Source organism: Ovis canadensis, chromosome 4 (genome assembly GCF_042477335.2).
Source record: "Ovis canadensis isolate MfBH-ARS-UI-01 breed Bighorn chromosome 4, ARS-UI_OviCan_v2, whole genome shotgun sequence".
NCBI classification, from domain to species: domain Eukaryota; kingdom Metazoa; phylum Chordata; class Mammalia; order Artiodactyla; family Bovidae; genus Ovis; species Ovis canadensis.
In genome coordinates, this window is record NC_091248.1 from 115,687,706 (window position 1) to 115,702,835 (window position 15,130).

At 39.2% G+C, this 15,130-nt stretch overlaps 1 protein-coding gene across 2 annotated transcripts in view; it reads right to left on the reverse strand.

Annotated features, from left to right (window-relative positions):
• Positions 1-5,099: 5,099 nt before the first annotated feature.
• The window catches only part of PTN (pleiotrophin), a 108,593-nt gene continuing 98,562 nt past the window's right edge, over positions 5,100-15,130 (reverse strand). The window contains exon 5 of one of the 2 annotated variants that reach the window (XM_069588480.1): positions 5,100-5,855. In XM_069588480.1, the coding sequence (XP_069444581.1) occupies positions 5,803-5,855 (53 nt within the window). In that variant the 3' untranslated portion in view covers positions 5,100-5,802. Of the gene's footprint in view, positions 5,859-15,130 lie in introns of both variants that reach the window. The other variant, XM_069588479.1, reaches the window with a different exon arrangement.

Consider the following 15,130-nt stretch of genomic DNA (forward strand, 5'->3'; position numbering starts at 1 on the left):
CACCCCGCGGAAAGAGCGAGACCATGGACTACATGGAGAAACTGAGAGGCCCAGCCCTCCAGTGTCCCACTTGAATCCAGTTCTCCAGCTATTTCCACTAAGAGGTCAGGCACATGAGGAAGCTGCATTGGACATTGGACATCCCAGCCCTTCAAACTAACATCACATGGAACAAAAGCACTTGAATCCAGATGAGTCCAGTCAGCCCACCAGGAGAGGCAGGAGATGATAAAATCATTGTTGTTTTAAGCCACTACGGTGGTTTTCTATGCAGTGGTATGTAACCAAAATATTTTTCATTGTGTTCATTGTCTGTGTTTCCAACAAGAGTGTAAATTCCATGAAAACAGGAGTTTGGCGGGGGGCTCATTTTGTTCTTTGTTGCACCCCTGGCACCAGTAACTGTGCTGAGCACTTAAATGATTCTTATGCAGGAAAGCATAAATTAATGAATTTAAACTAAACAGAGACTATGGGATGAAATGTATAATCAGAATTTGGAAGGGGAAATATATTCAATAAGATTTTTAGGAATTAATCTCTATTAATCAATGTAATTATCATAGAATAAAATTTGTTCAAATGGGGTTTAGAAATGCACTTCCTAGGAATGTGGAATCCCATTTTCCATATGATCAAGCTTCTTGATAAGGATGACTTCACCAGAGTCTGGGTTCAATTTCCAGTATTGGTTAAGTTGCCAAATTTAACTCATAAACCAAATGGTGCCAATAGAAATCTACCTTAAAGGGCCAGATATTTTTTAGCTTAATATAGAGGGAAGGAATTCAGAGATTTCCGGAATTCTTAATGGGAACAGTTATACACAACTTGCCCATTTTCTTCTTGACCACATCCCAGAATAGACCCCTAATAACTCTCTCTTCCTCCTGGCTGCAAGATAGCAGATTGGCATATCTCTAATGAAACTGATGAGAAGTTGAATTATTAGGTATTACCACCTTAAAAGCATACAACTCTGACTTAGAAGTCTAAAATTTATATCATTGATTGTAAGCATCTCAATCTGTTGGTCATTTATAGCAGCTGAGATATTCATGTAATTCTCCAAGAATCTCATAAACTAAGATACTTGAAGATTTCTTTCTCCTATATTTTATGGATCTGGCAACCAAAAGACAGGAGAAAAATGACTCATTGCGATTAATGTATTTTATGTAATATTTTGTATCTCCACTAAAAGCAAGTGCATATATGGATTCAGTCACTACATGTGTATACTCTGTAAGGTATTCCTCCATTCCCAGTTTAACTACACGATGTCAGGATTTTCCATGTTGTCATTCTCTAACATAGATTGTATAGCTTCCATGCACATTTCCAAAGAAAAAAAGAAAATACATTGCAATAACCTAGATATATAACCCCCTTAGGCTTCCCCAGTGGCTCAGTAGTAAAGACTCCGCCTGCAGTACAGGAGATGTGGGTTTGATCCCTGGGTCAGGAAAATTTCCTGGAGGAGGAAATGGCTGTAGTATTTCCACTGTAGTATTCTTGCCTGAAAAATCCCATGGACAGAGGAGCCTGATGGGCCATAGTCCATGGGGTCACAAAGAGTCAGACATGACTGACTGACTGTGAGCATATAACCTCCTTAGCCAATCCCACTAACAACTTAATATTGTAGCCATAATGGAGATATATATAGATATAGATATAGATATAGATATATGGATATACACACATAATAAATATATCAATGTTCTGCTGGTCAAGGTTTTGTCCTTTAAAAATTATATTACAGAAATTAGATATTGAGAGCTAATTGTTCTTTATTTTTCTTTTTAAATTAAAAAAAATGGAACACATGTCAGTTTGCATTCCTTTGTGTGGAAATATTCTTGAATGACATGATTTTATTTGTGACCCTAATAGGACTGAACATTTACTTTACTTCTGCCTTGTTTGGAAAATTGAAAGACTGGGAAGAAGAGAAACATTGGTTGGGGGGGATGGATTGCTAAGATCATGACATGTTTTTCTCTGCTTAAATGTTCCCTATATTTTATTTCTAGGAGAATTAAAGTCCGCATAAGTATGAGGTAGGTATTACTTGCTAAATGCTCTGAATAACATTATGTTCCTTACCCTTTATGGAAATGTATTCCAAGATTCTATGTCTTCTTTGAAAGTACTGGAAGATTGAAAATGCATCTATTTGACAGAGCTGGAGACATTACTGTCTGCTTAAATAGTTGTCTGCTGCTTAAATTTCCAGATGCAAGAAAAAAGTGTCCTCTGGCAGCCCAGACTGAGTACGAGAACGAAGGAGGAAAACATGATAAGATAGGGAAAAACATGGAGAGAATTTTTTTTTAACTCAGAAATAAGCTTGTAGACAGTGAGGAGCCTGTTTTACTCCAAAGAAGAATCTAAAATTTGAATTTACATAAGAAGTGTTGGAACATGATTCTCTACACTCTTGCCTTCTGATTGATTTCACTTTTAAAAGCTTAAGGCTTAAAACTAATTAAATTAAAAGCAAGCCAGAAAAAAGAGAGAGAGAGAGATCAAATGCTTCAATATTGCACATCTAAGGATGCTGATCTGTCGCATTATTTTCTGGAGAAGGTTAATGGAAATAAAGCCCTTTGTTTCACTCCATTAGAGAATCCCACAACTGAAGGTTGATAAAATTTGAATTTTTATGTTTGGAAATTATTTTAAAATAATTCAAATAGTGAAAGATAGTATTTTATATTGCCTCATTTGGTGCTTCCTAAAGCATATTTACCTTTGTTTTTCATTTGAACCAAATAAGTTATGAAACAATTTCAGACTTTCAGATATATGGAACCAAGAGTTACATATTATGGGAAAATATGTGTATCTCTTATTCCTAAAGAAATCTGTCTTCTCAGTGGGTAAAGGACTGTAATGTTTCTTTTCTTAAATAAGGCTTCTTATGGTCAAGGACCCATAAATGAAATTATATAGTTCTTTTTTTTTAATACCTCCACAATTTAGTAGAACTTGATAACTATTTAGAGCATTAAATTCTGTTTGGAGTTCTATTCTTACAGAGTTAACAAGACATTATGATGTCATTCTAGGAATATAGTGTGATAGGATTCATACAATCAGGATAAATAAGAAAGCCTGTCAAAATCCAAGTGTGAAGGATATAGTCACCATATTGAATAAGGACACGTTTGGTAACTGGAAGATTGTTTTTGATAATTGGAAGAAAACTTGTCTTCAGTCTAAGATCCTTTGAGGAAACATAGTTGATTTCTTTCTGTTTCTCTTTCCTTCCTCCAGGCTTAAAGAACACTAGGATAAATAAGTTCATAAAACTCAGAATGATTGGAAGAGAGAACTCGCTGGGGCACTCTACGAAATACTGAAAATGGTCTTTCTTTTCTGTTTGTCAAGTCAATGATTTTCAGAGCCTGTCCTTTTGTATTTATGTTCTCAATGCTTCAGTGAGATTTAGCAAGGTACTTAAAGCTGGGACTGGGATCTTGAGAATTTAAGTATTTCATACTCTATGCAGTGGAGATTCGCATCCGCACCCTTGTCCTCACAGAAAATCAGGGAGTTAGTGTATGATGTGTTAAGAATCACCCTTCACACAGCAGAGCGCCCTTGGCTTCCTGCCATGTCCTAAGGTTAAAAAAAGAGGGAATGCCACGATTGTTTACAGGACTGCTTTTCCTGTGGGAGATTGTGTTCTAGTTCACCTCAGCTCATTACTGATTCATGGGCTGCTATTTTGGCTAAATGAGGATGGAGGAGCAATATTAGGTGAGAGGCTGACAAAACATTCTTCAGGCTTTTCCACCACCCCTCTCCTTGCAGAGTCTTTGCTGTCAACAAAACCCAGTCAGGATAATGCCTCCCTTTCATCTCCTCCATCCATCCCCGTGAGTACTTTTCGCCTATGAAGCTTCACCTGTAAAGGAACTGCATTCACTATTCATTTCTGCATTTGCACTTTACAAGGTGCTTTGCTCTTATTAAGTACCAGTCTATAAATTGTTCCACATATGTGCCTAGAGGTTTGTTCCTTTTTCTACTGCCCACTGGCAGTTGGCTTTGATTTAGTGGGGAGACATGGATCCCGCCAACATTTCTAGCTCAAGCGGAGTCTTTGACCTGATGACAAAAATATGTCAACTTTGAAGGCACTTTGGCTGCATCATTAGACCAGTTTGTAATTAGTTTATTGAAAGGTATTGAAATCAGCATTTCTGAAAGTGGACTTAGAGTTATTTGATAGGTAAGTGTTATTTATTGAGTCTTATCCCTTTAAAAGTAAAGGTGGATTTTTCAAGAGAAATACTTTGAGGTTAATCCCAGCTGACTTCTGAGGTATTATTTCTCTGAATAATAGAAGCATAGTTGTATTTACTTAAAAACTGTGTTTAGAGCCCAGAAGATAAGGGAGTTATTTGCATATATAGTCTGTGGTACTCATATAGTAGATGATAGAGTAGGAATCATTGGTTTATAGAAACCAATAACAAGCAACCATTATGCCTGGTGTTAATATGCAAACCCAGCCTTGAATATTCACTGGAAGGAGGGTTGCTGAAGCTGAAGCTCCAATACTTTGGCCACCTGATGTGAAGAAACCACTCATTGGAAAAGACCCTGGTGCTGGGAAAGATGCTGGGAAAGAAGGAGAAGGGGATGGTAGAGGATGAGATGGTTAGATAGCATCACTGACTTGACAGACATGAATTTGAGCAAACTCTGGGAGATAGTAGAGGACAAAGGAGCCTGGTGTGCTACTGTCCATGGGGTCACAAAGAGTCAGACATGACTTAGCGACTGAACAACGACAAAGTCCAAACTTACTCAATAGAAGAAGAGCATTTTTCTGTTCCACCAACCCTAGACTAGTCTGGAACTTTAATTCGGTAGCACCAGTCCAACCTATTACATACTGATAGAAAGTTTAAAATATAGTTAGAGACCCACATCTACAGCTGTGTCAACCCTTTATAACATTTGTGCCCAAGAGATTTAATTAGTTTGTACGATCATTTCTCACTGCTAACAGATGAGCTGGGGGAACATAGGTGACAAAGAGAGAAGGCTTACAATATCAAATTATTGCACACAAAAGCATCTTTTTTTCAGCATCACCTTGATTTATTTTCCTCGTCTTTTTTTTTTCCTCCAATGGAAAAATAATTTCATCAAAAAACAAATATTTCTGCCAAAGTGAAATAATAATTTCATGTTATAATGCTTTCTTTTTTAAAAAAAAGTCAACATGGAACTAGGACATGCTCTGACCACCCTCTCCTCATTTTGCTGACTACAATTTTTTAAAAATCCACTGGCAGAAAAAAAGATATTTTCCTCAAATAGGATGACCATATTTTATTGCTCCTTTGTTTAGTAGATATTTTTCTCAATTGGGAAAAAAAAGTCTAGGTGAAAAAAATTGCCTAACAAGAGAAGTAGTTTACATAGTCATAACATTTAAATTGCTGCCAAAAGAAAAAAATGTAAAAAAAGAAATTTAATGTAAAATATCACATAACTTCAAAACCCTTACCTCAGTTTTCTATCACTTAACATGTACTATAAGCCAACTTTCTAAATAGGATTACAGTCCTCTATTATAAGTCCCTAGTGGTACTATGGTATATTGATACATTAAAAAAAAATGCTACTACAAAATTTTTCTTTTCATTTGTTTCTGCCTATTGTGTACTTAAGCTATAGATAGTTTTTGAATAAAAAGCCTACGGTAGATATAAATGCAATAGTTAACTGATCCTGTTTGCTGATGTCCTTTTCATGGTCCACGGCAGGTGGCGGCTTTTAGTCCAGCATCTTCTCCTGTTTCTTGCCTTCCTTTTTCTTCTTCTTAGATTCTGCTGTGATTAAAATAAAAGAAAGAGAGGAAAACGTATCACATTAGTGAGCTATGAGAGAGGGAGCCACTTTTCTTATAAATGGCCAGGAATGAAATGATTAAATGCATAGACAAAGTACCTGTGTGTGTGTGTGCGCGCGTGTGTGTGCGTGCGTGTGTGTGTGCGTGTGTGTGTGTGTGTGTGTATGCATATGCACGTGCTTTTGAGAGAGAGTGCCTATGAGAATAGGCAGGAGTAATACAGCTTCCTGTGTGAACACCTAAAAATGCCTGGTTTCATACTGGTTGCCCCCATTTGATAAACAACATACTGTCTGAGGGTCTCACTTAGAAAATTGAAACACAGCCAGCCTTTTTGAAAGAATAGACAGGTCACTGCTCAATGGAGAGCTACTCCCAGACCCTCACTTCCCACATTCCCTTTCCATGCGACAGGTGATAAGCTTTTTTTTTCCTGTCATCATTTTCAAAGTGCTTCTGCTCCTGAGTTATCCTCTCCTGATGTGTCTTCTGTTTATACATTTGGCCATCTAGTCATATATGAAGGACCACCTCTGAATCTACCAAACATGGAGCTTTTACTCTACAAAGACTCCTAGCCTTGGTGAGCAAGGAAGATGTACCAACCTGGGCTAAACCAGGTAAGTAAAACTATTAGGATTTAAACCAAAAGACTTCATCCTTTTCCATTCAGTCATCTGTCATTTCCCTTTTCCTAAGCCTAGGAGAAAACAGTATGGAATGGATATGTCAGCTTTGGCTCCAAAGATGAGAATGGTCAGCATCACCAGGCTAGCGAGTGAAAGGATATTGCTAAGTGTTTTTCAGATATTAAATACTTTCCCCATTCAGTCCCCATAGTGGCAGAAATGTATGGGTTAGGGGCTGGAGCCAGACTGCTGGAGTTTAAATTCTGACTCTATCACTAAGTTAATGTGAGACTCTGAGAAATTTGTATATCCGTGAATCAGATTCTTCACTTGTGAATGGCATATGAATAGTACCACTTCGTCAGGTTCATATCCAAATTTGATGAGCTGTATCAGATCCACTGAGAACAAAATATGGGACAATAACGTGGTAATAAAGGTTAACAGTTATTATTAGTGTGATAATAGACTAAGAACAAGGGGGTGATTTCTCTACACGATTAATATTCTTTGTCATCACCAAGACATTTGCACTGAGTAGGTCATTGAATGTGCTGAGCAACAGAGGAATATCAGGGCAAAAACAGTGGCCAGTAGGGACTTGTTCATGGGATCACAGGACACGTGCCCAAGAAGGTCAAAGATTTATGATGAGAGGGGACACCTCAACCACAAATGGTGTACAAAACTCAGCTTATGCTTAAGCGGAGCTTGAACTTTTCCCATTGTTATCCTTACCATCTCTTCAGATTAGTTCTGAAGTCCATTATCTATTAGGCCTAGAAGTATTTCTGTACAAAGTAATTGTCCTAAACTTCCTTTATTCAAGCTTCAAGGGTGCAACATAGGCAATTAGGTCAGGAGTTGAGAAAATGTTGCTGAACTGCTGCTCAAGAGTATTCATGTTGTTCACAAATATCCTCAGAATTTTCCCCTCTCCATACTGAAGTAACACTCTTTCACTCTCTCTGTTTCTATTTGTCATTAGAAATGTCTCCTTTTTGACCTATTGTAGGTGAGATGACCAGAATTTCCAAGTTTAAAGATACCTCTAAGGTCAAATAAGGTTTTCTGATCAGTTTCTGAACAAATACTATCTGAACATTCAATAATCCCCAGTCTTTGGTTGGCATTTGAGGTAACAGCTGTATATTAAGATGGTATCCTCAGGGAATAATCTAGGATGACAGCTGAAATATAACTCTGATTTCCCTCATCTCATTTTCTCCAAATCCCTTACTGGGGAAGCCTCAGTAATTTATAATCCTCTAGCCTCCAGGAGAGGATGTTTGGGGCAATAGTTCACATGTTTTGGCTATCATGTCCCTATTTCAATATGTAAGTAAATGAATCCCACAATGATCAGGTGTTGGTAAAATTTTACTTCATAAAGCTTAAAGTTACTCTGAATATTGGAAACTGTTCTAAGTAATGTAGGCAACACTTTGGGAACTGGAATTTCTCCTCAGTTGTCCTTGGTAAAAGCAGAGCACCTCTCTCTGTTACCTAAGCCTGACATTTACTTTATATTCATTAATGAACAACCATTATTGGTTGTTAATACCATTAAATTGGTATTTAACAACAATTAAAAACCAAGAAACGAACCAATTGCCCATATAATCTGCACAATATCAATATTTTTAATGCAACTGACAAATAAGTCACCATGGCATTCCTTTGACACACTACCCACCTTAAGTCCACTCTGGGTTCAGTCTAAATAGATAAAATGAGGAGTCTTCAGTAAAAGGCAGTGGAAAGAAGAATTCGTATTTGTCTATAGTCAATTTGGTGACTTCCCTGGTGGCTCAGATGGTAAAGCGTCTGCCTACAATGCAGCAGACCCGGGTTTGACCCTGGAGTCAGGAAGATCTCCTGGAGAAGGAAATGGCAACCCTCGCCAGTATTCTCACTTGGAAAGTCCCATGGACAGAGGAGCCTCGTAGGCTGCAATCCATTGGGTCGAAAAGAGTCGGACACGACTGAGCGACTTCACTTTCACTTTCATAGTCCATTTGATTTCTCACACTGTGACCTTTATGTATATTTAGTGAGCTTTGTCACTACTTATCTCTATGGCCTCAAAAACTGATGAACATCCTCTCGAGCTTTACCCTGTCTGTGTTGTGCTGTGCTGTGGTTTTAGTCTTGTCCGACTCCGCACACCTAGGGACTGTAGCCCACCAGGCTTCTCTGTCCATGGGATTCTCAGGCAAGAATACTGGAGTGGGTCACCATTCCCTCCTCCAGGACATCTTCCCAACCCAGGGATCCAACCCATGTCTCTTAAGTTACCTGCGTTGGCAGGCAGGATCTCTACCACTAGGGCCACCTGGTAAGCCCCAAAGATCATGGGTATGTGGCAGCTATTTTTATGGCTTCATCCCTATTTCTCTTGCTACCATCACAGATGCGTGTGACGTCAAAGACAGTAAATCAGTATGGAGGAAAAGTACGTCTGTGGTAGATTTAGTCTGAGGCGAGAAAGAATTTCTCCTCTCAGGGTTATTTCATTCTTTTTGAAAAGTATTATTTTCCAGTTTTAAAAGTAATGCCTATTTATATAAAAATAAACATATGGTAAAAAAAAATCACCCATGGTTTCACAATATAGAGATAGCACTTTCAGCAACCAGGTCTATTTATGTTTCCTTGCTACAAATATATGTAATGTACTTTAAGAACATAATGACAGTTGATAGAATATATTATACTAAAAATTCTGTTATATTAGTTTCCATGCCATTGCAATACTTTGAAACATGACCAAGTAGCATTCTTTTATGACATCTCTGCCTATTTTTCTTCTTTTGTTGGCCAGTCGGCATGTTCCCACATGTCCCCATTTTTTGTTATTATAAAGAATGAGGCAATGTGTGTTCTGCAGACAAATCACTGTATGTTTAAACTTTGCCCTAGTGTACATTATTAGCAGAGGATATACTGGGTCAAAGAACAGAGTATTTTTAAAGCTCTAGGTATGTACTGGCGTATTTCTTTCTTGAAAGGAAGTACAAATTTAAATTTTTATCAACAACTTATATAAGGCTATCACAGGGATTCTCTAGTGCTCCAGTTATTACAAATCCATCTGCCAAAACAGGGAACACAGGTTCGATCCCTGGTTAGTGAAGATTCCGCATGCCATTGGGCAGCTACGCCCCTGCTCCACAACTACCGAACCTGCATGCCTAGAGCCCACTCTCTGCAACCAGCCACCGCAATGAGAAGCCATATATTGCAACGAAGAGTAGCCCCCACTCCCTGCAACTAGAAAAAGTCTGCTCAAAGCAATGAGGACTAGGCCCAGCAACAAATAAATACATAAATACAAATTTTAAAAAAGAATCAATCACAGCAAACTACTTCTCAAAAGGCAAATCATCAAACAAGATGCATCATCTCCTATCCACCCATCCACAGGTCCTTTTAGGAATAGGATTGCCGCGTGGTTGGTACAAGTAAACACCCACTCCCATTTCCATTATTAGGGACACCTAGAAGAAATAAGATTGTAAGCAGGAATTGAAAGAGACATCACAGATTTTTTTCTGAAGACTTTGAGAGGAGATGTCATTCTGAGAAGCAGAAGAGTTGAACATTCTGGAATAAAGTAATCTCATTTTCTTAGCAAAATGTCTTGGTTTGATTTCTTTTTTTCAGATGACCTATGGCATATATAGAAAATGAAAGAAAATTAAGAGATGAAATGATTTGAGAGGGGCTTGGATTTTAACTGGGTCAACATCTCTTTGCTACTATTTCAAATAAAATGGCTTTGGGTCATTACATTGATGCGAGGCACTGTTAATTAGAATAGGAAAATATGTTTACCTTCTAAAGAGGTAGAATTCCTATAAGAGGAAGCTATGAACTCTCAGAAATGGACACCAAAGCTTTAGAGGTCAAGAGTCCCCATGGACAGGGACAGCGGGCAGCGTGTCAGAGAGGGTCCTAAATATAACCTGTGGAGATTCATTCAATAAATCATGAAAACTGAGTGAGGGAAAATAATCAAGTTACTGTCAAACAATAATATCACCATGTAAATAAGCCCCAAAGTCTGGATATAACCAACACCTTTGTAACGCTTCATGAACCTATTTGAAGGAATTCACCTGTGCTTAAGAATCAGCTGCCTAGTCATCTGGAAATCTCTAATTCCTTCCCAGCTGTGTTTCTGAACTGATAACAAGGCTTGCTGAATTGTAAATGTACAGCTCAGTGATCCACCAGGGATCTAGGTACTAGCTGGCTCAGCTTCTCGCCACGGCACCGTTCATTGAATTCCCCAATATTTTAGGTTAAATGGGGTAATGTCTATCAAGTGGCACAATACAGGAAGAAATTTCTGTATAGTTAATAATCAAAAGTATCATCTCTTAGTTTTTTATTCTGATTATTCTCAGATATGGTTCAGTCCAACAGCTGTGTAATAAATTGTTTCCTCTTCAATTTCTTGTTTTGTAATGTCACACCATTTCTTCTTTTATGGACTCGATACATTTATAATACTTCTAGAATTATATATGGAATATATGCGTGCATGCATGCTAACTAGCTTCAGTTGTGTCCAACTCTTTGAGAACCTAATGTCTACTCTATTCATGAGATTTTCCAGGGAAGAATACTGGAGTGGATTGTCATGCCCTCCTCCAGGGGATCTTCCCAAACCAGGAACTGAACCTGCTTCTCTTGACTACTCCTGCACTGGCAGACAGGCAGATTCTTTACCAGAAGCACCACCTGGGCATATGGAATATATACATCCCACCATATATACCCACCTTCATAGAGCTGCTCCTCAGTGACGCACTCGAGCTAGTATCTGCCCTTTCCCTCACTGCCCACCTTCCCTTTGCTCATCAAGTCTGTTTCATAACAATACCAACCACTCTCCTCTCTACTACCTGCCCTTCTACACAAGTTTACTTTTGACATCAAGTATAGTACATTAAAAATAGTATAATTCTGTGTCAAAATGCAGACTACACGTGTCTGGACCCTTTGAGCAACCTCTGTTTGCCCGCATTCACTTAGGGGTGACTCAACACTTAACTGCGTTGCCTCAAAATAGCAAGTTCAGCTATGAAAGCATGGTGAGTAATGTGGACTTAACAGAGGGTTTAGTGGAGATGAGGAAATTATTTCATCAACTACCCAGAGCAAGTTTAGTAAATGTCCCTAAGCAGGCCAGCTATTTTCCAAAGCAACTCCCCTTGGATCAGTAAACGAAGCTCTTCTCCCTTCACCCAGAGACTCCTCTTTTCAGCCCCCTTTCCCTCTTATCCCTCTGTTTTTTCCTCTTTGAAGGAAAAAGCTGAGATCACTACTGGCTTCTCCAACCCATCAAGAAAGGAATCCTCTCCAGGATGTGCTTTCTTTGTAGGGTAGAAGTGAGTGTGCTGGGGTCACCCCTAGATCTGACCTATGCACACGGGTATACCAGGAAGAGAGTCACCAAGTCAAACCCCTCTTTTAACTCAGCTCATTCATATTGTCCTTATGTATCAGTCACAGCTATTCATATGTCTGGAAATGTAAAAAAAAAAAAAAAAAAAACCACTGGAAATGTTTGTGGACTTTTCCTCTGAGAGTCACGAGAGAGAAGAACGGTAAAGAAAGGAATCAAGAGATACTTCATCTGTATGTCCTTTAATCCAGGGTTTTCTCACTTGTATACAGTTACAGAAGGAAAACAAAAAGCTGTGTGTGTTGTGGGTGTGTGTTTGTATTCATATTCAGCAGCTACATTGTTTTTTTCACCTTTGGCCCAAAAAAGTGTTTAAGTACTGAAGAAAATTCAAGAGAGGCAAATACAGCTAGAGCAAATAAAACTTGGCAAAGAATATGTAATTTTATGGAGGTAGCTTTGAGAATGTTGGGATAATTATGGCCATATATTTGTGGGCTCAGTAGCACCCAATTCTGATACCTGTGTTAGAGACTTGGTGTGTGCCTCTGTGTGTGTGTGTGCGTGTGTGTGTGTGTGTGTTTGGTTTGGTTTGGCTGTCACTACATGCTGTTATTCTTGGTAATCCTGCTGGCCCTATCTCCATTCCCTAGCTACCTTGAAGCACTCTGTAAGTCAGAATAGAGGATATACTGAAATCCACGTGTCTCTGTCTCTCTAACACACAGACACACACACAGAAAGACACAGACAACCACAGATGGTGGAACGAATGTCTAGGCTTCTGTTCAGCAAAGCATCTGCTCCTTCCTCAGTCCACAGGCCCCTCTCAACACCTTACACTTCTTGACAGTGACCTCCCCACACAGAGTAACTGACATCTTCTACATCAAAAGCAGAAAGCATACTTCTTTCCAATATGATATTTGAATGTTTAAAACCTTATTTCTGCAATAATGAGGGCATAGGTAGAAAATTTACCTTATAAAATATTATAAGTTATATGGTAGCCTAAGTCAGAAATGAAATGTATTTTTATAAACAATAAGTAGTTCCCACTAAGTACATCATTATTTTTCTATTATCATATCTGATGTTTAATATAAATGACTGGTGCTATTGGAAACTCAAATTATGATTTATGGGAAAGGGGAAAAGCTTGAACTCAAGAATATTTAAAAACTCAGTAAGTACAGCTCCATGAATCATTTTTAATTCACTCTTATTTTTTTTTGGTTCCTATATGTATATGTATACATTATATATATATATATATATACACACATTATAAATATATATACATATATGCATGCATACATATATATATATACGTATGTATGTATTAGAATCAGTTGTGATGGGCTGGATTACGTCCCCCTCAAAAATTCCTACTGAATTCCTAACCCCTGAGTGTGAACATACTTGGAGACAAAGTTGTTACAGAGGTAAAGAGGTTAAAATGAGGTCATTGGAGTGGGCCCTACCCCAGTATGAGCGGTGTCCTTGTAGTAAGAGGAAATTTGGACACAGACAACCCCACGAAGAGGAGAGCAATCTGTGAGCCGAGGAAAGCAGTCTGGAGCAGACTCTTCCCTCACAGTATTGAGAGGGAATCAATCCTGCTAAAACCTTGTGAAAAAATTAATTTCTGCTGTTTAAGCCACCCAGCTTGTGGTGCTTTGTTATAGCAGTGAGAGTAAACGAATGCATCCGTGAACCAGATTACACTAGCTGTCCTTTTTGTATATCCTTCAGATAACCCTCATTAGTTGCAGAGGCGCAAAATATACCTGAGTTGATTGTTATTTTTTTCAAATGTCCTCCAGATTTTAATTAGCATCATTTGAATGTGTGACTTGGGGACAGTACACTGTAGGACTGGATACGCATGTGTGGTTCACAGCTGCTCCAGGCATTAGCCCATCACCGCTCTCCATGCCTGTCCTCCAGATTTAGAGCAGGTGAGCTGTGTTTCAACAACACTCAGTTCCACCCTGCCTCCACGCACCCAATGCTCTGTCTACAGCAGCAGCAAGTAGGTTCAACTGCTCTGCATGTTTTTAAACAGCAGTCTTCATAGCAGCTTAATTTATTACTCTGGTGCGTGTCAGCAAAGGTCTGAAAATAAAGCTTTCCTGTTTTCTGTAGAATGAGAATCATCCCTGGAATTATTTTCACCTTGCAAGAGCAAGCGCCAAGAATGTGTGGGCCTGTGGTAAACAGCTCTGGGCCTTGCCCTCTGTGTGCCCCAGCAGCAGGACACTGGGAAAATGTTTACCTGCTTCTTGCCCTTTGGATTTCTGATGAGCTCTTCTATAAATACTCCATTTTCCTCTAGAAAAAAATCTTTCTTTCTCCCTGCCTCTTTGAGCTGAGCAACAGCCAGCCTGCTCTGATTTCCCTGTAGGTTGCTGAAGGCTGTGCAATGTGGCAGAGCTGGCTGGAGTCACTGGGAACATACAGAATGTCTCTACAGCAGCACTGGTGCCTTGGATCCTGGGGAAGCACAAGTATCTCAGAGTGGAGAGAAGGTAGCCCCAAATCCAGCCCTGGGTGGAGCCTGGGAGGCCATCGAGTGTAATGGGGTGCCTGGCACTTCTGTGTCTTACTCTGGAGGAAGTCAGCCCCTTTATAGGACCCTCGTTTGAGAAAAGTGGCACTAAAAGTTATCATGTGCTCCCATGTGATTATTATACAAAGAAAAGATGAGTCAAAAGTATCTGATGCAGCTCAATGGTAAATGACCCCAAACATACTTATGTTTTAGAGTTCAGTTCAGTTCAGTCACTCAGTCGTGTCCAACTCTTTGCTACCCCTTGGACTGCAGCACACCAGGCCTCCCTGTCTATCACCAACACCCAGAGTTCCCTCAAACTCATGTCCATTGAGTTGGTGATGCCATCCAACCATCTCATCCTCTGTTGTCCCCTTCTCCTCCCGCCTTCAATTTTTCCCAGCATCAGGGTCTTTTCCAATGAGTCAGTTCTTCTCATCAGGTGGCCAAAGTATTGGAGTTTCAGCTTCAGCATCAGTCCTTCCAATGAATAGTCAGGACTGAACTCCTTTAGGATGGACTGGCTGGATCTCCTTGCAGTCTGAGAGACTCTCAAGAATTTTCTTCAACATCACAGTTCAAAAGCATCAATTCTTTAGTGCTCAGCTTCATTTATAGTCCAACTCTCACACCCACACATAACTACTGGAAAA